This window comes from Anas acuta, chromosome 5 (assembly GCF_963932015.1).
Source record: "Anas acuta chromosome 5, bAnaAcu1.1, whole genome shotgun sequence".
In the NCBI taxonomy this organism is placed as follows: Eukaryota; Metazoa; Chordata; class Aves; order Anseriformes; family Anatidae; genus Anas; species Anas acuta.
Window position 1 is genome coordinate 35,406,135 of NC_088983.1, and position 20,591 is coordinate 35,426,725.

Consider the following 20,591-nt stretch of genomic DNA (forward strand, 5'->3'; position numbering starts at 1 on the left):
ATCATGAGGTTGTTTTACACGTTTATAATAAGGCAAAGTATTTTCCTTGAGGGAGTTTACAAATCAGTTAGAAGAGACAGAGAATTAAATCTGTTACCATACTAGGCTTTGATTTACAATTTTCTCTCTTCTGTTCCACAACGTGGACCACCAGTTAGCTTTTTGTGAGCAATAGCAGAAAAGTGAAATAATGGAAGTTTTACTTATCTGGAAATGAATAATTGCAGTGGGTCTTTTTAAGATTTTTTGTTTATAGAGCTTAATGACATTCCCAGACTCAGGTGTCTGGGGAATGGAATCTATATGTATTGCAAGATACGTTTTAGGTATCACAGTTGAGTGAAGTTTTTAGGACTGGATGGTTACTTCCCCCCCGGTGATCTTTTCAAGAGATCTAACATCAAGACAGAACTAGAGGCTGCTGGGTTCTGCTCTATCTTCTGACACACCTTCCTAAGCAAGCCACGTGGGACATAGTACCACTTATTTCTGTGTGATATCCTGGAGGTCACTGAAGCCAGTACAGCAACTGAAAGTGTGGCTGGGAGAAAAAATCTGCAGGAAGGGCACTAAGCTTCTCAGCTTTTGTTTCCTAATCTTTTAGAATGGCAATAATTGATTCAGAGACTGCTTTGAAGATGAAAAGAGAGAACTTTTAGAAACAATACCATGAATTAAAATCTTTATAGAAGCTGAATTTGTATGTAATGAATGTTATGATGAAATTTGCCCTTGTGTTGAGCTTCTATGTTTTGTAGCCCTTTTATCAGCCTGAATTGTTTGATCCTGTTCTTAATGCCTGTTGGCTTAGTCCTAAAGCAAACAAATGTTCAGAAGGAGGATTCCATGTCACACTTTGTATTATTTATTGCGATTGCTGAATGTGAAGTTTGTTAAATGTTCTTCTAGGAAGAAACTATGGATGATTTCCATCTCCTTGTCTTGACTGGCAATCTGTGAATAAAGCAATTTATTGCCCTTTTAAAGAAAGACTTTATTTTCTTTTTCAAAAAAAAGAAAAAAGAAGTAATTTTGTTTCCTTTTCTGAGAGATCAGTAATCAAGAAAATAATGCCCTTTCTTCTTGGTCCAGTTCCCCTTGCTGTGCATTGTGCAGCACCAACATCAGAACTGGCATTTCATTTAATTTTATGGGCAATCTTGTTAGTAATCTCAGCAGAGAGGATTAGGGTGGTATGAGCTGCGGAGACTGGGTGTGCATTTGTCTAGGCCAGTAGGAAGGACTGCTGGCAGCATGGTGGGAAGAGCGCTTGTCTGGGGCCGTGGGGCTGCAGGGCTGGCATCTGTCACCTTTCACTGACACCCATCGGTAGCATTTCAAGCAGGAATATGGAGTTTGTGGTGCTACTGCCAGGGGAGAAGGGAGTGCTATTTTAAAGGATGCTGTCATTGTTGCAGGTTGTTCTGATGTTTCCATTCTCTCTTCCCCTCCCTCGTATTTCCTTTCCTCCCAGTATGTGGCAAGCGTTACAAGAACAGGCCCGGGCTGAGCTACCACTATGCCCACACTCACCTTGCCAGTGAAGAGGGTGATGAAGCCCGCGAGCAGGAGACCCGCTCTTCCCCTGTCCACAGAAATGAAAACCACAAACGTGAGTAGTATTTTCTCTTTGCCTTTGAGATCCTTTTCAGGGATGTTGCCTCCACCTGCTCTTTGCCTTGCAGAGGCTGGCGTGATTGCCTGGCTCCATTGTGAGTGATTGGTACCTGGATGCTTGGAGCTAATCAGCCACTGCTCACACCAGTGCTGGCTCAGCTAGTCAGGAATTCATTTCAAACCCAGCATTATCTCTGCAGCAAGTCACTTTTCCATTACAGCTCCTGTGGGGAGGAGGTGGCAGGGAGAGGGGGGGAAAGGAAGAGATGCCCAACCCACCCATCGTCAAGCAGCCTCCCAGTGGCTGTTAGCAGGGATGTCAAGGAAATACACATTCTGTTTCAGGGGGCTGTCTTTGTTTTGCCTTTGAATAAGACACCTTTATCCATGCCTCAGATTTTTAGCTATGAAATTTACAGCATCTGTCTGCCTTATCCGTGCATCTCCTCCTCAGAAGGCTTACACACATCTTTACCAAAATGCACTTCTTAGTTACAGTTTTGAAAAAATCTATGAAAAGGTATCAGTTCTCATCTGCAAGGAGGAATGCTGGAGCATGACATCAGTTACATGCCTAGATTCTCCACACCAATGCAGGGCTGAAAGAAAAGGTATAGCCCAGATGGCCATGTTTGACTGTCCTTCCCCTGCTTCTTAGGCACAGAATGAAGGGTCAAGGAGACTGTGCTTTATTACTGATTTTTGTGAGACTGACAAGTCTCTAAGCCCCTGTATCTCAGTTTTCCAGTGTGCAATACTATGTGATAGTCGCTTTTACCATGGGATTTGTGTTGATACCTTTGTTCACTTATGAAAAGTCCTTTCAGATCACTGTGTGAACTGTCATTTTAGTTCAAAGTAAGGAACAATGCAGACAAAGCAATAAAATGTTTATGGGGAAAAATATCCAGACAAACATTTTATAATATATTAAGAAGAACTGGAAGAAATATGGAAGTAGGAAAACATTTTGTTTCTGAGGAGGATAATTGATAATTGTCCCCAGGGATGGAGGGGGGGAGGGCTTCCTTCCTCCAAAGCATCTGCTTCTAGCCACTGTCTGAGCTTGAAGGGCCACTTAGTGTGATCCCATTTGGCAGTCTCTGTGTTTCTGTCACTTTTATGCTCTACCTTTCAGTTATTCATGTGTTTGGTAGGTTCACAGCAAAGGTAATTTTGACTCCTCCAGCTGTTGATAAACTTGAGCTGTCAATGCACTAAGAGTGACTGCTTGGGCAGACTGGAGACTGTCAGTGTTCAGCCAGTAGCTCTTGTTTACTTAGCATTTATATTACCTCTGATTTTTGCCATTGTTGTTTGTCATCGTCATCATTATTATTTTGGTGCCTGCAGTATTTAGTAATAGTTGCGTATCTGAGAGGTGTGTTGCCAGTCTGTATTGAGTTACTATTCATAACGGCCTTGCACAGGGGCCCCGACAAAGAAAGGTAGCATCCATTACCCTTCAGCTTGTCACAGAGGCCAAGGGCAGTCTCAGCCCTCATGTTTCTGGTGCTTAGGAATTGATAGAAGTTAGCAAGAAGAGGAGCTAGAAGAGCTGTGGAGAGATTAGCAGCAGCAGGACTTGGCCCGTGGAAAGAAAGGTTTGTTACGTACTATGGGAAGGGGTAGAATGGGAGCTGCTTGGGCTTGTGTTCCCCCAGAGCTCCCGTGTAATGCCTGTGGTAGAGGGAAGCTGCTGATGCTGATCCCCATATAGGCAGAAGTATAAAAGCAGTGGGGTAAAACCCTCTGACATCTAGCCTCCTGAGTGGAAAGAATCTGCTTAACAACCAGCCAGGAGCCAGTGAGGTACAGGCAACAGCCATGCGAATGTGAAGATCACCCCTGGGGAAAGTCCCAGACGCCGGAAGGTAACTCTCCCAAATGGCTTAGCTGTCGCAGTGGCTGTTTGTTCCTTTTTGCCTGTTTATTTGTTTACAGCCTTGAGCTCAGATCTTGCATCTTTGCTCTTTCACTTGGCGATATTTAATTTATGCTGCCATTTATCTTCCATGTGAATGCTAATTGTCCACATTGCTAATGTGCAGTCATTAAATGGTCCCTTTGTACAGGGGGATGGTGGGGAGCCAGAGCATCAGATCTTTCCTCTCCCCTAAGAACTGCTAGGCATGTGTTATGAATTAGATTTGACAGGTCTGCAGTGTCGCAGGGCTCGGGCTTCAAGAATCCTCTCTGCATGGGCTTGGGGGGAAAGGGAGGGAGGAGGGGGGATGTTAATCCAAACAGCTAATCCGCAACCTACTGCACAGGAGGACCAGAGATATGGTATAGAGCAGGGTCTGGTTATTTGCTTAGCAGTGTGTCAGAGAGATATGAGCAACCTGATTTAGCAAAAGCAAGGCAAATTCAAACGACCCGTTTGGAATTTTTCATGCTGTGGGAGGTGAGCACTGGGTCAGTGAAGTTCAGGCAGGCAGTTGCAGTGTGAACTTCCTTCCTTTGTACCTATATCTGCTCTGCAGTCTCTGCTCCTTGCAGTACCTGCAGCAAAGTCAGCCTTGCTGATGCAGGAGCGAGCTTTCTGGAGCATGGCTCCTACTGGGTACAGCTACAGATGCCCTGGCTGGTGCCAGCTAAGGAGCTGATGGCTCTGTGTCTTGCTGCACACCCAGACCCCTTTACCTCTGCTCTTCTCCTCATGCACAGACTAGTCCAGGCAGTTCAGTAAATTATCCAGGAATTTTTTATCCTGGAAAAGAGAGTTAGATAGGAGGGATCTATCTGAAACTGAGAGCCGCTGAATAGATGTGTATCAAAGAAGGGGATTGGCCCAAGCCCCAGGTCTCATCTCCCTGGCACGTCTCACTGTCCTTGGCAGGTGTAGATGGTTTGTTTATTTACAGCTCTCCTTCTGTCCTTCTTCCTATAGATTATCTTTTGCATCAGGGAAGATAGTTTGACAGTCTTCTCTGCCCTTTGCCTTTCCTAAAACACCTCAGCCTGGGCTTTGTTTGAGCTCTAGTTGCTTTGTTTGGATGTCTTATCTAGCTCTTTGACACAGATAAACAGCCCTTCCTCTGTGCCTAGTCTTGCCTCTGCCTACACACCCATTTATTGCTGACATACGTTCTGATTTTTGGCATGAGTATAGACTTGTGAAAAGGAGATTATAGAAAACCTTTAAAAAAGGCAACTCCCCTTTCCTCAAGTCCACCAATGAAAAGGAAGGATCCTACACCATTCTCAGCCTTTTTTTATTTTTTTCTGCTGCCTTTTCCTCCACATGTTGGCACTGACAGCGTGAGATTTGTGAGCCCAGGGTGCATCCAAGACTGCCACAAAACACCTGCTGTTTTATTCCATCTCACTCTATGGGTACAGGCCAGCTCTGGGGGCAGCTGGCGCTCAAATTTGGAGACACTTCTGATATAGGAATTACATTAGACTTCTATCTATTGAAATGTGTGTGTGAATGAGTGCACGAGTATAAATGCGCTTCCTTAATTCCCAGGAGAATAGGATAGTCTGTCTACATGGAGAAAAACTTCCTCCCCATTAAAGGAGGAGAATTTTCAGTGGTATTTTGCTGTGTGAAACGTTGGTTAATGGCAGCTGTGTCGTAAACAGCAACTGAACTTATGCCCACAAGCACTTTGGCCAATGACGATCCTAAATAAAGCACATTGTGCTGGCTGTTGCTGGCCTAGCTGTGGTGTGCAAGTTGGGCCATACCTGCAGTAGGCTTAGCTAATGAGCATGCAGGTCTGCGAGCTCCTGTCACTCTGCGAGCTTGCACATCTGACCTATAAAACCACCTGTTTATGTTGTTCCGTGGCATCAGGCTGTTGTGCCCAGTTGCATCGCCGATTTTATGATGTGGATAAATCTCTACTGGAGAGACCAGCCAAAGTTGTTTGTGTACTCTAAGCATAATTGGATACCCAGTCTCCAGAGATAAAAAATTAATGTGCTAACCTCAGTGTGCCTCCAAGCTGTCCTCCAGCTCCCCCACACAGTCAGCTTTGAAACATTTTTATTTCCATCCAGGCAGGGGGCTGGCCATGAATAAATGACGAGAGTCAGCCCCTCAGTTGGAGACGAGCTGTTTGTTCCTCTCCACAAGCAGCATCAATTTGAAAGCTACATCAGGCCTACTTTTTCCCTGCCTCAGTGCTGATCCTTGCTGGGGCCATGATAGGAGCCACATCTGAGTGCAAGGGTGCATCAATGCTCACCTTGTGACAAGACACCCTGCAGCAGGTGCTTTTTCAGTGAAAATATGTACATTGCCTTGATTTGACTTCTCATTAGTTTAATCTATTTTTTTTTTTCCCAGGGCTAGTTTTAATGAAGAAAAAAAAGTCAGGATACTAAAAGAAGCTGTAATGATTGCAGACTTTGGAGATGCATAACGATTTCCACTCAAACTCTGTTTGCAGTTGTAAATTTCTCAGACTTCTGTGCCTGTATTTTGAGATGTTAAGGAAAAAATAAATCAGATGTTTAGAGTGGCAGAATTCTGGAAAATCTCAAAATTATCTCCTATGTACAGAAACCCATAGGGGTCTTTGGGCTGGTTTGTTTGAAGTTGTGTTTTTTGTTGTTGTTATTGTGGAGGTGCTATCTCCATGCTTTTTGTCCTCATGTAGATTTTAAACTAAGTAAAACTCAAAGATTTGACTCAATTTGAACTTAGGTGCTCTGCCTTCTGACATTCCTCCCGTGAACAATTTCTAGAGCCAAAGTCTACAACATGTGACAGGGGCCAACTTGAAGACAATGGCCATCCTCATACGAATGCTGAGGGATGCTGTTGATCTGCCCCGTATATTGGACAGCATGACCCCTCCTTGAGTTCCCTGATCCGACAGGAATGCTGCACTTTGATGGCCAGAAGCCAAGCCTCAGGAGAGGAGCCCCTCAAAATCAGGAAATCTGTATTTTAACATGTTGGACTTTTTGTCTGCTTGCCTAGTCTTTATCTCCTCCTGTTAATTCTCATGGGGTGCTGGACAATTACAGTATGGTCTATTCTTATTGATTTACTGTGAGCAGTGGGATTTTGGCTAGTATCTTATGTGCTCCTGCAGAAGACCCTCTGAGATCAGTACACAGACATTTGTATGAAGTGTGCCTTATGGTGCAGGAACACTGACACCCCAAATCTGCTAGATCTCAATAGCTGATGCTGTATTTCGTTGGCTTACCTTCCATTGCCTGCTTCCCAACTCATTCCTTAGCTGTTCAACTAAAGGGCCATACCAATTCCTGTAAAAGATGTGATTGAATGTTATTCCTCCCCCCACAATCAGAGGCTTCCTCTGACTCCTACAGAAGTACCTGCTGCTGGTAGCATTCGCTTCTTGCAGCTTGTAGCGCTCCTTGGCTGTGCCTCCCCATGAGCAGGGGGTATGTAGGAAAGGCAGCCTGTCAGAGCTGCTAAAACATGTGAAGGCGAGAGCTTCCTCTTTCCTCACAGCACCGACTAACCCAAAGAGGAGACAAAATCCAGTTACTAGGGAGAACTGGCAATACTTGCAGTGGGCAGCTTGCAGCACCTCTCGCAGTAGCACAGCTCTGGCTGCCAGCAAAGGGCATGACCGCAATGTGCGGTGGGGCCCCTGGGGGCCCATGGGGCTGTGCAGAACGATTAGCTTGGTACCGGGAACACAACAGCAGCAGTTTCCCAGTGCTACCCCCGGTTCACACACACTGAGCAGAGGTTATTTGGTTGAATGCTGTGCCACATCAGCACAGCTGTGTCACTACCAGCCTCAGTTGTGCTTGCAGCCAGATGGAGGGTCTCTGTATCAAGCACCCCAACACTTCCCAGTTTGGGGTTAGCCCACATGCTTATCTCTGCTATTAATGATAGAGGAAACATGCCCAAAGAGACTCGCCATTTCCTCTCATTCAATTTGATTTATGTTTTTTTTTTCCTGAAAAACTGCAGTGAAAAAACCCCGTGTTTAATTCATTGGTGAGGACAGTGCAAAAATGGCTGTGCACATCTCTGCCTGGCCACGTACAAGTGAGAGCAAGAGCCTTGAATGCAGCTGAGCTTTGCTTGGCCTCTCCCTCACCACACCAGGGGTTATATATTTTTGTTTTATAGCATGGTTCCGGGGCAGGGTCTGGGCCCGGGTGCTGGGCACAGAAGCACCTCTGAGGCCCACCTCCGTGACTTCCACCATTGCTCGTTAGCCCCAGCAATGATGAGGCAGATGTGGGTGCATCTCCAGCCAGGCATCGCCCTCCATTCTCCTTCAGAAGCTATGCTTCAAGACAGGCCAGGGTCCACGCTTTGACTCTCCTTCCCCTCTCCTCAGTACCATTTTTTCATTGTTATTACTTCATCGCAATTTTGACCAGCAGGCCAAGGGGCCACGCGGAGATTCCTTGCGCTGGAGAGCTGGAGTCATAACAGGTGGCAAGACCAGAGGCAGCCCAGCCTGGCACGCCGGTCACCATGGAAACGGGCCAGAACTGTGAGGGATGAGCTCTGTCAGCGGCAGGGGGGGAAGGCAGCTGCAGGCACATGGGGGCACTTGGGTGGTGGGTTGGGACGGGATGGCAGTGCCTTGGGATGAGGTGGGTCCTTCGAGGGGCTCCGCCAAGGCAGGCCACATGCGGCAGAGCGCTGGGCTTGCACTTCAAGAAGGGAGGTGTCTGAAAGGAAAACTGGGCCCCAGCTGCAGACAAAGGGTCTTGTAGATTTAAAAAGAAAAAAAAAAAAAAGCAAATCCACCTCTTTTTCTCTGTTGCAAAGCGCATTGACTTGATTCAGGCCTGCACGCAGGTTCCCGTGGTCTCTATTGTGCTCTGGAAATTTCTGTTGCAAACAGAGTAAATGACCTCATTCAAAGCCTTTCAAATTGAATTGAAAACCTCCAATGGACTTTATTGGTTTTGGATCAAGCCCAGAAGAAAAAGGTAAGAGCTGGACAAAATGTGTTAGGAAAAATCCCTTTGGGAACGCATTTATGTCTGATTGTAGCCAATTCACTGTAATCATTTAAATAAACAAGGCACAAGCCCCCACCCTGACCCTGAGGCACACGCTCTAGTCCTCCTCCTCCACTGCCTTTCCAGTCCTGTGGACAAGATACAAAATAGAGATGAAGTGCTAGCAAACCTGGATATACCACTTAAACCATGGCTCAGTATCAAGCTGCTGTACCCACAGGCTGAAGAAATGTATGTGGCTGTGATTCGGTACTAAGGAGCAGAGAAACCAGTTTTTCTTTTCAGTGCTGTTTCCACCTACAAGTGTTTAAAGATCATTATCCAAATCATTAAAATAACTTCAGCTGGAAATCAGAAAATTGAGAAAATACAGTGTTCTACTTATTTAGCTTTTATTTGTTTTTAAGAGTGTCATTTAGAAGGAAACCTTTTGAAAATATTTGTGTTCTGAACTTTTGGGTTAAAAAAAGGGACAAGAATTGCTTCTTTTGCCTTCAAGGACAAGAATTGCCTTCCGTTCAGGTTATTTATTCTCTGCAGCCATGAGAGCTAGAACCTGAGGTTCTTATTGTATCACGTGGCTCCAGGAGAAAATAAAAATCCTTATTTCTTGATGTTATTTCACTAGAAGCAGCTTTCTTTTATCATTAAAACAAGAAAATAATTTCCAGATTCTTTGATTACTTTGAGAGGGAAGAAAGGAAGCTAGAATTCTGGCTAGACCACCTACCTGCAAAATCAAGAAGGCATAGAACTTATTTTAAATATTTAAATGCAGTCAATTTGTTTAGCATTTAAGGTTTTGTCTACAGAAGAAAGTTACTTTGTAATATACTACAACATTAATTTAATTTTCAATACTTGTTTTGTAGGAAAACTCCTGTGAATGATGTTACTATATTTTAATAAGGAATTTATTCAGCTTAGCATTATATAGTTTGAAATTCACTTGATTAGGCTGAGAAGAAAAAATCTATTTCAGAATAAGAGCAAGCCAAAGTTATTTGGAAATACTGACTTCGTTTTCAGTCTGCATCCTATCTTCACATGAATCAGCTTTCAGGTACGGTTAAACCATCATCTGACCAGTGTAGATCTTACTCAATGCATTTTTAAAAGGATTTTTAAAGCCAGTATACATTGCTTATTTGGGGGCAGATGTAGATGAAGACAGGGCCTTTGATGAAACAAGAAAGTGAGACCAAGTTGAAACTGCAAGAGGCGGTGATTTAAGTACCCCCCCTATGAGAACACCTTAGCTCAGGCAGTACTCCTCAAAGCTCCACAAAGCTTTTGATCTGTTGTAGCAGTTTGTAATGTAAAAGAAAATCAGAGGAGTTTTGTGTAAGCTAGGACGAGACCATAGCTGTTTTTCACGGCTTTGCTTTAAAACTCTTTCTGATTCTGGGTGAACGTTTTTCAGACAAAATCCTTGGTTGTAGTCACCTGATCAAAATGATTTAGCTAGCACACCTTGGCGAGTTACTTCTCATTAGCTGAGCTATCATGTGGCTTAAGCAAGCAACTTCTACTTTGTGATTAATGTGTGCAAAAAGTGTATACCTAGTTAATTATTCTGTCTCAGATGAAAAGCAGCAACACATTAGTCCCTAGTAATTTACTTGCTTTCAGTTGTGCATCCATTCCCATAGTTTTGTAAATACTTCTATTGATAAAGGGGAGGGATTAGGGTTGGGTTTTGGTGTATGATATGCTTCTCATGAATATTGTACATTGTATCTTTCTGTCTTTGCTTTGTTTCTTAATTTCCTCATCATTTGTGAACTACAGGAAAATTGAAGTAAAAACTGAGGACATACACAAAAAATCCTTTGAAAGTAAGAACTCTGCTTACTGTCATCTGCAAATCTTTTTATTCTTAAGCCTTCTGTTATTTAGCCTGAGGCTTAATTCGCTGTACAGTACTGATCAAGAAAATAAGCCTGAGTTAGGCTTCATTCCAGTTTTTGTACCCATTAGAATGAAAAAGCATTGGAGACATTGCCTGTACTGGTGTATTTGGCTGTGAAGATGCATCACTAAAGACAACATTGGTGTAACTTCAGGAATTTTAATCTGTGTACAACTTTTCAGGACTGACATCTCTTACCCGAGTCAGCTGAGCCAGGTGCATATTATGAGTGACAACAATAGATGAGCACATAGACACTGACATTAAAAATTAAATGAAAGTGGAAGACAAAAAAAAAAAAAAAGAAGTAAAAGGAAGTGATTAAAAAGTGTGCTTTTCCCCTTGCCAGTAGTCTAGGAGAATCCCTTCAGCTTCATCAAAGCTGATGAAAACCCTCCACGTGCGCCACACGCCGTAAATGAATTGGTCGGTGTACGTGTTTTCATGAGTTCCCCTGTCCCATTTCCAGTTCGACTGTTAGTGGGTCTTAGGTTCGTGAGCTGCGTTGGAAAATTTAAGTCAGTATATGTTGCACATTAAACCAGTTATGTGATCCTACACCATGTAGAAGTAGAGCTCTTTGCTTAGTACACTGGCAGGCACCTTGAATGGTTGTTTTTATTTGTGGCCTCACCACAGAATTCTTGTGCTTTTGAGGAAGCCAGCTAATGACCCTACTACCAAGTCTTTCCAGCTGTAAAATGCCATGGTGCCTCTTCACCATGAAATTTAATTAGGGCCCAGTAATACTTTGGCTAGATGGCAAAAAGCACTTTGGACTTCACTGGGGGTTAATATTAGGTTCCTAGTAGCTGCAAGGCGCTTTAAGAAACTCGCATGAAAAGTGAAGTAATAAGGAACAAAAAATCACTGGATGCTGGGCTTGCTGAGCTTGTATTGCATTTGACCTGTTTGTAGATGCAGCAAAATATACAGAAATAATGACTTAACTTTTTCAGAGTGGGGCTGCAGTGGGAAAAATAAATGTTAGAGAGATCTGCTTTTTATAAAAAAATAAAATAAAAAAAGTACAAGTAACAACTTTATGACCATTTTGTTCCAGCTCTTAAAATGAGTCTGTGTGCTAGGCTTCCACCTGGTTACAGTTCTTTTCTGCTTATCTTGCATTCGTGTATTAAATGCCTCTCTGCTAACTGGCAGGATGCTAACCTAACAGTGGGAGCTTATGGCTGGTTTTGGGAGAACCAAGGATCTGCTGACCACCACTTCAGAGCAAAACCCATTGTTTAGTAAATACATCAGGGACTTGATGATCATGTAGGAAGATAATGCTGTATTTGCAGTGCTATGGTTTTATTTATTTATTTATTTATTTTTCTTCTTAATTTCACCTTACTTGCAATCTTTCAGCTACCAATCTTCAAAAAGCTCAAATAATCAACAGCTGGAAGGGAATGAGTAACTAGATGCACCCAAACCAGAAAAAAACGATGGAACTCAGAGGAAATTTTAATTTTAACTGTATGTCTTGGACTGCTACCAGAAGCCCTTTAGAATGTCATTGTTCTGTGGGGGAAATTTGGATGTGGACAAAAAGATCATTAATAAAGGCTGTCAAAACATCTGTTAAAAATCTGCAAGTTACAAAATATGCATTAAAAGGATAATTAAATATAGATGACACAGTTTAAAGGTCTTCATTTTCTAGTTTGTAGCAATCCACATGGGGTAGGCTTAGGCCAGGTATACCGTTGGAATTTTTATTTTTAATTTAAAAAAGGAAAAACCAAGACCAACCATTTCCTCCATTTCCCTTACTCTTTCATGGTACTGGTCAGACTATGGAGGAACAAGAAGTTTTCTCTCTCTGGAAAGCAAAGGAGGAAAATGGCAGTTGTGAGGGAAAAAAAAAAAAAAAAAAAAAAAAAAGACAGTGATGTTCTGCTCAACTAGTGATGCTGAAGACTTCTGTCCATTTCTCCCTTCTAGAGGAAAAGCCTTCCCTTGTACTTGAGCCCCACTGTGTGCCTGCTCTTTTCCAATATTCCTAGGTGGAAAATAAGAACCTAGCCTCCCTCCTTTTTTAGAAAATATGTGAAATAAAACCAGTGAGCGTGCCTCTCCCTCCATCTCCCTGCTGTAGGTTTCTGAGTTTTGGGGAACATGCTTTTCCTTTCTGAAGTTGTGCTTTGTGTGTTTACATTTATGGCTGCTGTCTGAAAAAGCAGGCTTGGCTTACCAACAGCTTAGGCCTGATTCTGCATTAGGGTATGTTTATATGCTTGTGTGTATTATGAATTCCCTGAACTGCACAGGGATCTCTGGCAGCATGTCCTGGTGAGGGACCAGCTCAGCTGCATTGTAAGGGAAATGGTGAAGTGCATTTCAGGCGAAATAGCTACAGCATACAGTGTACTTAAGATGGAGGTGATTTATACAGCCCAATTCTTGTTTTAATTGACAACATTTTGTGTGGCCTACAAACTCACCCAGTTAGCATTATATCAAAGAGAAGTGGGAAATATCCGAACTGAATGCTCTTTAAGTAAATCTGATTTCTAACCCGACTACAGCCCAGAAAGGACCAGACGGGGTCATCATTCCCAATAACTACTGTGACTTCTGCCTCGGAGGCTCCAATATGAACAAAAAAAGTGGCCGGCCTGAGGAACTTGTATCGTGCTCAGACTGTGGGCGCTCTGGTAGGTGACTCCTTCTTGCAACTTTCTCGTACAAAAGCATTTGTGTGTTTTCATTTTTTCTCCTCCTGAAAATTTTGAAGAAAGGCAGCACATTTGGGAGGGAATAGGACGTGAGGTCTTACCTCTTGCCTGTATTTGTGGGAATGGATGATTGGGAAATTTTCTGTTGTAAAACCCATTGTTGGATTCACAATTTTAAGCTAATGGGGTTCTTACGAAATAATGAAGTTTTAATGTATTTATTGGCTTCTGTGAACATTGGTACATGTACTAGTTGTTCTTTAAATGGAAGGAGAAAATCCTATGACAATGTTAAAGAATGGGCTCTGTCTTCAAATGCTGCAATTACAACTATAAATTACTTACAAGATTTATGAAAGTTGCATGACAAGCATTTCCATTGATTACACATTTCATGCATTTCTTCATCCAAAAAAGAAAGAGGGAGGAAATTACAGGGTAGAGATGGGGGTAGCTGTCAGGAATTATCCTCTTACAAGATGACTATCATTAATTTTGTTTAAAGAGGTTTTTATTTCTCCATTTTCTCCTCTTCTCTCTTTTTAAATGTAGGCAGTTGTTCTTTCCCATTTCTAGTTGTCTATATTTCTGGACAGTTTTCTTTTCTTTTCTTTTCTTTTCTTTTCTTTTCTTTTCTTTTCTTTTCTTTTCTTTTCTTTTCTTTTCTTTTCTTTTCTTTTCTTTTCTTTTCTTTTCTTTTCTTTTCTTTTCTTTTCTCTTCTCTTCTCTTCTCTTCTCTTCTCTTCTCTTCTCTTCTCTTCTCTTCTCTTCTCTTCTCTTCTCTTCTCTTCTCTTCTCTTCTCTTCTCTTTCACTTTCCTTCTCTTTCTTTTCCTTCCTTCCTTCCTTCCTTCCTTCCTTCCTTCCTTCCTTCCTTCCTTCCTTCCTTCCTTCCTTCCTTCCTTCCTTCCTTCCTTCCTTCCTTCCTTCCTTCCTTCCTTCCTTCCTTCCTTCCTTCCTTCCTTCCTTCCTTCCTTCCTTCCTTCCTTCCTTCCTTCCTTCCTTCCTTCCTTCCTTCCTTCCTTCCTTCCTTCCTTCCTTCCTTCCTTCCTTCCTTCCTTCCTTCCTTCCTTCCTTCCTTCCTTCCTTCCTTCCTTCCTTCCTTCCTTCCTTCCCCTCTTCCCTTTTGTTCTCTTTTTCTCTCTCTTTTTTTTTTTTTTTTTTTTTAATTTTGTCCCAGCTGAGCAGTTATTCAGAGTTTGTGTGGGAGGTGGTGGCAATGGTAGAGGGAATGGGAGACCTCTAATAACTGCGTATTCCAGCTTTGGTCCAAGTTTCCCGTTGTGATATTTCTGGACAGTGGTAATACTAGTGGTGATAAGACCATAAAATATAAATTTGAAAACCAAAGAGACCTTGAAATTCAGTATTGCCACTGCTGCTTCTGTTCTGCGGTCACTGGAAGATGTCTGTTGCGTGATGCTGAAATGCTATGTGAAGTGTTCTCGTGATGAAGGAATGGCCTTCTCGTACTCCTGCTGAGATTCATAGTGAACCTCTTACCAGATTCAGTGGGAGCAGGACTAGGCTCTCACTGACAAATTGCCTTCTGCAGTTGTTGTGACCTCTGAAGATATCCTGAAGTGATACTGACTGGTCACCAGAGGACCACTGGTGACCCCTTTGGTTTTCTCCAGGGGCATCCTTATGAATCCTGCATAGTCAGTGGCATGGACCTTTTAGTGTATATGCATTTGCTTCTTAATAACTAAAGGGGGAAGCTCATGTGGTCTGTGGTGCCATCTTGGAAGAGCATTCCTCTTCCCCTTGATTGCTGTAGTTCAATATAACTCATTTCAGCATTGTCCTGATACGGCGCAGTGAGACAGATCCATATTTTTTGCTATTTAAACATTGCTATGGTGATTATATCAGAATGTAACACAAATACATTAAATCCCTTGATGGCTTAGTGTGATAGAACAAGTAGATCCGCATGTAACCTAAATTGTGCAAAATCAGTTCCATTAAATGCTATCCTTGTACAAATTCTGACCCACCTGGGTCATTCGTAAGGGTCTGCAATGGTGTGACTGATGTGTGATGGAAGCAATTAAGGTACAACCACACACTAATCTGTAAACTAAAACAATGAAAACTCTTTGGTGGCTGCCATCTTTCTCTTTCTTGATAATGGGCAACATTTTCATTATACTGAAAGAGAGGTCATGGAAATTATGTTATTTCTTCCCTTCAAAAAACAATACCACATCCCTGTAAGGTGGTTCATCTACCAATTATTTTGTTATATCCATTTTATTTTTGTGAACAGGGTTTAATTCTTCGTTTCTCAAGCAATGCAGTGTACTTAACCACGCAGTTATATGGCTGATTGGTGTAGCTGGAGTGGGGACCAAACAGTCGGTTACTTAATGTCATGTTAGTGTTTCCGAGTAATAAATCAGTTGTCCCCTACACACTGACCCTTTCGTTTTGCTGGGGCACAAGAAATATCTTTTTCTCTACCTTTCTTGGAGAGGGATTCTGAAGGTTATGCTATTAATCACATAATGTGTTTGATTGAGGGAGAAAATAAACCTCAATTTCACAGATACCAGTATTTGACTTCTATTTTCAAGAGTCTTGTTGTTGTTGTTGACATTGATGTTCTGTGTGGAGAATTTCCTGTTGCATACTGAAAGTTGGATTAATGCACACTTTTGAACTTTTCAGTGTTCCCCAAGACAGGTCACTTCTCATCTTAGTTGTTTTAGTTGTTGAACTGTGTCTGTTTGTTTGTTTGTTTGTTTGGGGCGTATTTTTAAAGGAGATGACATGAAATCAGAATAAAAGCATTTATTTAGTTTACTTCCACTTAATTTTCAAAATGTATTTCATTTTTTCCATAGAAGAGGCTGTTTAGGATCAGGTGAAGGACAGGAATAAAAGTCCTGAGGCTGATGAGATGTCTAATGGGTTACATTTCTATAGCAGTAAATTTGTGACAGTTGATGCCAATCTGAAGGACAGTCATTGTGCTTAGAAGCTCTAATGGTGTCTAATTACTTACACGGTCTAAAATTCTTTTTAAATTGATCTAAGTAATCACGAGAAAATATTTTAATGTCTTTTGAAGAGAGGAAAATATGATTAACCCTTTCGCTGCCATAGCTATGGGCACCTGTGTTATTTGTAGATTTTTTTTTTCTTTGAAAGAGAAACTGATCCTTTTTTATTTTCTTACTGCAGTTCTCCCAAGTTATGACGTTGAGGTGTGTGGGCACGTACAAGCACACACCTCTGAGCTCGATAGTCTGTATTGTTTAATAATAATGATGCTTAAAAAAAAATGATGATAATGATGCCTGTTGCTTAACCCATGTGCTGATATATTCATCATACATGTCAGCTCATTTGGGAAGAGAAGGCAGGAGGGACGAAGCAGCGCCAGCACGCACTACGGAGGACTTGTTCGGTTCCACGTCAGAAAGCGACACCTCGACCTTTCACGGCTTTGACGAGGACGATGCAGAAGAGCCTCTCTCAAGCCGAGGAGGTGGCTGTGGTGGCAGCTCTCCCTCTGCAGACAAAAAGGGCGGCTGCTAAAATAATTAAAAAGACGCACAAACTCTGAGCAATTTGCTGTCCATTTTACTACTAGGATTATTATTACCTTTTTCTCTTTTTTTTTTTTTTTTTTTTTTTTTTTAATTTTAGGTCCTTGGTTTTTGTTTTGTTTTATTTTGTTTTTGTTGTTGTTGTTGTTTTTCCTGTGGGGTGTACACTGAAAGCACAAGCGCTTAAAGCTCTTGACAACTACTTTGAAGAGACAGAAGGTTTTGATTTTCCTGTTTTTTTTTTTTTTTTTTTCATTTTAGTTTGTTTTTCTCCCACCTCCCCTCCCTTCTCTTTCTCTCTGGAAACATAAAAGGTGGATTTAATATTTTTTTTTAATAGTGAGCAGAGTTGATTTTGTTGTCTTTTAATATATATATCAGCAAACCACAAAAAATACAGATGGGTTGGAGAGCATGAAAGAAAACCCAAATAGTTTTTTTTAATTATTATTATTTATATATTCTATATATTATTAGAAAAAAAAAAGATACTTTTTAAATAAAAATACAAAAAAAAAAAAAAACACAAAAAAGCAATGGATGTCTACTTGATGATAGAACTGTTTCTAGAGAACCACTGTGGGCGGACTCTATCCGAAGACAAGGAAACCCTTGGTGTGATGGCTTCTGCATTTTGCACTTACTGTACCATGTGGAGTTTGGCTCTTCTTGTACATCTGCTACACTTGTCTTTAACAGCTTGAAGACACAAGCAGCTCCATTGAAGACCATGACCTTGGGGAACACGTTTCCATCATCCGTCCTTTGGATACCTTTACACTCAATAGATCTCTTCCTTCCTGCACCCCTGCATCTTTTCCTCACTCCGCTCTACCTTTTTTTATTATTATTAAATTACTTTTCCTTCACCTTTCACTTCATGGATAGCAATTTCCAAGCATAGGGATGGCATATGAATGGCAAGTCATAGACATCAAAGACAAAACAGATGGAGGAGCAGAATCATGGAAGAAATGATATGGAAAAATACCTCACCTATACTTTTCTTTCCATTTTTAAATTTTAATTCACAGCATTTTTTTCTGTGTCGCCCAGATTTTTCTCTCTGTAGTGTCTTGTGAGACACTTTGTTTGCTTTTCAATAGCTTCTCTTGAAATAAACCAAAGCAATACTCATTAAAGTTCCATGGGCAATGGAGAAGAGTGACTCCCTTCCCAGCGACTTTCCCAGAAAGGAGGAAGCATGCAGCAGAATTCAAAAGGTATGTCCTAGCTGAAACGTCTTTCACTGATTGTGAAATCTCTGTTCCCTGGATTTTCAAGAGACCCTTGATTGAACTTTGTTGTAGGAGTAAATCCTGTGGATTAAATTGTTTTATGAGTATGTGCCACATTCAAAATATGAGTATGTGCCTCTTATGAAACTTATTGAAGTTATGTGGGAGCAGGATCCAGCCTTGTTTACAGTCAGAAGTGAAGTCTATAAAAAGATTTAGTATGTAGGTTATGTTTTCCTGTCCTAATGCTGGTGAAAATACTCCTGGAGCAGAGACAAAATTAGGTTCTAAGGTTGTGTTTTTACTGATGCGTATAATGCCAACAAATAGGGTGAAATCATGACCCCATTTAAATCAAAGGCAAAATAGACTTTTATATGGGCAGTGTGTAGTCCTTAAATTGTAGATATTTGATACCAGAATAAAAATCTCAGCCTTGTAATGAAGACTTTGGATACATATTGTTCTAATATGTGAATGAAGCCTGTCCAAACGGATTCCTCTTCTTTTTCTGGGCACAGTACTGTCTGTGAGAGTTCTTTCAACAATTTTTCTTTCCATAAACCTTTAAAAAAAAAGGGGATCCGGTCATAGAGCTTACCTCAGATTCTTTATTGACTTTAGGCCTAGAATAATCAGTGGCCAGATTCTGCTCTTAGGTACGTAGATGTAAGTCCAGAATGATGCTACTGATGTTTAGATTACATTAATAATCTGCCCTCAGAATTAAGTGTGCTACAAAATGTTACAAAATACCTCCGTGTGTTTATAGTGTAGAGTAGGGAATGCAAGAGTCATGTGCACCTGTGAGGAGAAAGCCTTGTTTGAGCTTTTTCCATATTGACAATCTTTTTCTGTTGCTGTTCTGTTCCTGCTGGTGTATTATAATCCATCAAGTGTCAAATCAATGATATTTTGACTTAACACTGTCAATGAGAAGTGTACTTTAACTGATGAAAACATTCATTCATTCCACAACCAGTTCTTTTTTCTCTGAAAGAATACAGCAGATAAATTCATAATATTTTGCCATTCTACTGTATTTACCAAAAGCTCAAACTTCAGGTAATTTCCAGGGGGGAGGCACAGTAATACAGGTATCTGCCAAAATCCCTGAGAGGACGTAGTTGGCTCATTTGTATCATCTTGTGCGTGTGTAGTTAAACATATATCAGAAATACATGTGCACAGCTACATACACACCTATAGACAATACAGACATTAAAATGAAGAGCACAGCAGTCAAGATAGAAGACACTTCCTAACCAAGAATAGATGAAACCAGCACTTGCATGAATCTTATGTTGGCTCACTCGTTTCATACTGACCTTACTGTAAGCAGAGTCATGTCTTTAAAGTTCAGTGGATTTCCTCTAATTTTACATTACTGTAACTCAGAGCAGAATCTGGTCTAGAGATGCAGTTGTTCACAGTTTTCAAAGGAATACCATAAACCTGAAATACTTTAGAGTAAAAAGAAAAAAAAAATCAAACTGATTGCTTCTTTTTCTCTGCCCTTCAATCCCTGCACTTACATCGATGTTACTAGTATTACATTCTCTCCCTTAATTTCTTTTTCCTTCTGTTGTTAGTCTGTGACATGGCCATGTGAACAATAGGAAAAATAGAAAGGGAGCAGTACATAGAAATGTGCCAAATGCACAGCAAACAAGGAACATGATTTCTAGCATCTATCTTGCATCCATTTCTTGTGTTCATGTAACAGTCATATCACACAGATGGGTTAAAGAGTTTTCATTTTATACAGCCAAAGTATACTTTGGCATGGAAAGACGCACAGGTGAAACAGACAGTTGAATTATTAAGGAACTGAAGAGAGCTCAGTTTTCATGAGCTGAGGAACACCAAGTTTTGTTAATTTTATCTACTTTTTGCAGTCTGAGAGGTGGATACTTACCACAGTTGGCACCAGGCAACTGCACGTGGCTACTGGTGCAGTGATGGCAGCACAGAGCTCAGCATTTGCTGACTGCTGTGTTTACCCAGCTTCTTGCATGCTCTTGCAGCCCATTCTCAGCTCTGTGCTGCTGCACTGACTGTTGTCCTAGCAGCACCTGGGCTAGCTAGCTGAAATTTATCCAGATATATCTTTCTGAAGAACTTCAGTCACCGCAATAACTGCAGAATAGACATACTCTAAATATAATTTCAGACATACTCTAAATATAATTTTTTCCAAGTGGAGTCCTTACCATTGTCTTTTGTGAACCATGCCTAACACATTCTGGGCTCTTCTGGAATACAAACAATAATCAGATGCCCATAATTCATTAAATCTTGATTTAGTTTCACAAATGCAGTTAGTATAACAATGCATACAGTCTTAATCCTTTCGCAACCTAACCACCCATCTTTGTGACAACTGGGTAGCGCAGTGCCCTCAGAAAGAAGCCACAGCTCACAGAGTGCATAAGGCTGCCAGCAGACATTTATTACAGATGGCATACAAAAGCACCCATTACTGTTATTTATGCCATTAATGTGTATATGGACAGTCAAGCTAGTCCTGTAATGTGTAGTAATGTGTAAATGGACAGTTCAAGAAGATAGTCCTGAGGAAGGAAGAAAGGAAGGAAGGAAGGAAGGAAAAATAAATTTGTTGTTATGGAGAGCAGAGTGGTCTTTGAATTCCT

At 41.3% G+C, this 20,591-nt stretch overlaps 1 protein-coding gene across 12 annotated transcripts in view; it reads left to right on the forward strand.

Annotated features, from left to right (window-relative positions):
• The window catches only part of DPF3 (double PHD fingers 3), a 183,247-nt gene that overhangs the window by 136,808 nt on the left and 25,848 nt on the right, over window positions 1-20,591 (forward strand). For 9 of the 12 annotated variants that reach the window (XR_011097101.1, XM_068684067.1, XM_068684068.1 and 6 more), the window contains 2 exons: window positions 1,475-1,612; window positions 12,994-13,122. Coding sequence is in view for 11 of the 12 variants with exons in the window: in XM_068684067.1 (XP_068540168.1) it covers window positions 1,475-1,612; window positions 12,994-13,122 (267 nt within the window). In the remaining variant the exon portion in view is untranslated. Of the gene's footprint in view, window positions 1-1,474; window positions 1,613-12,993; window positions 13,123-16,491; window positions 17,233-20,591 lie in introns of those variants that run through there. The other 3 variants (XM_068684062.1, XM_068684064.1, XM_068684066.1) reach the window with 1 other exon arrangement.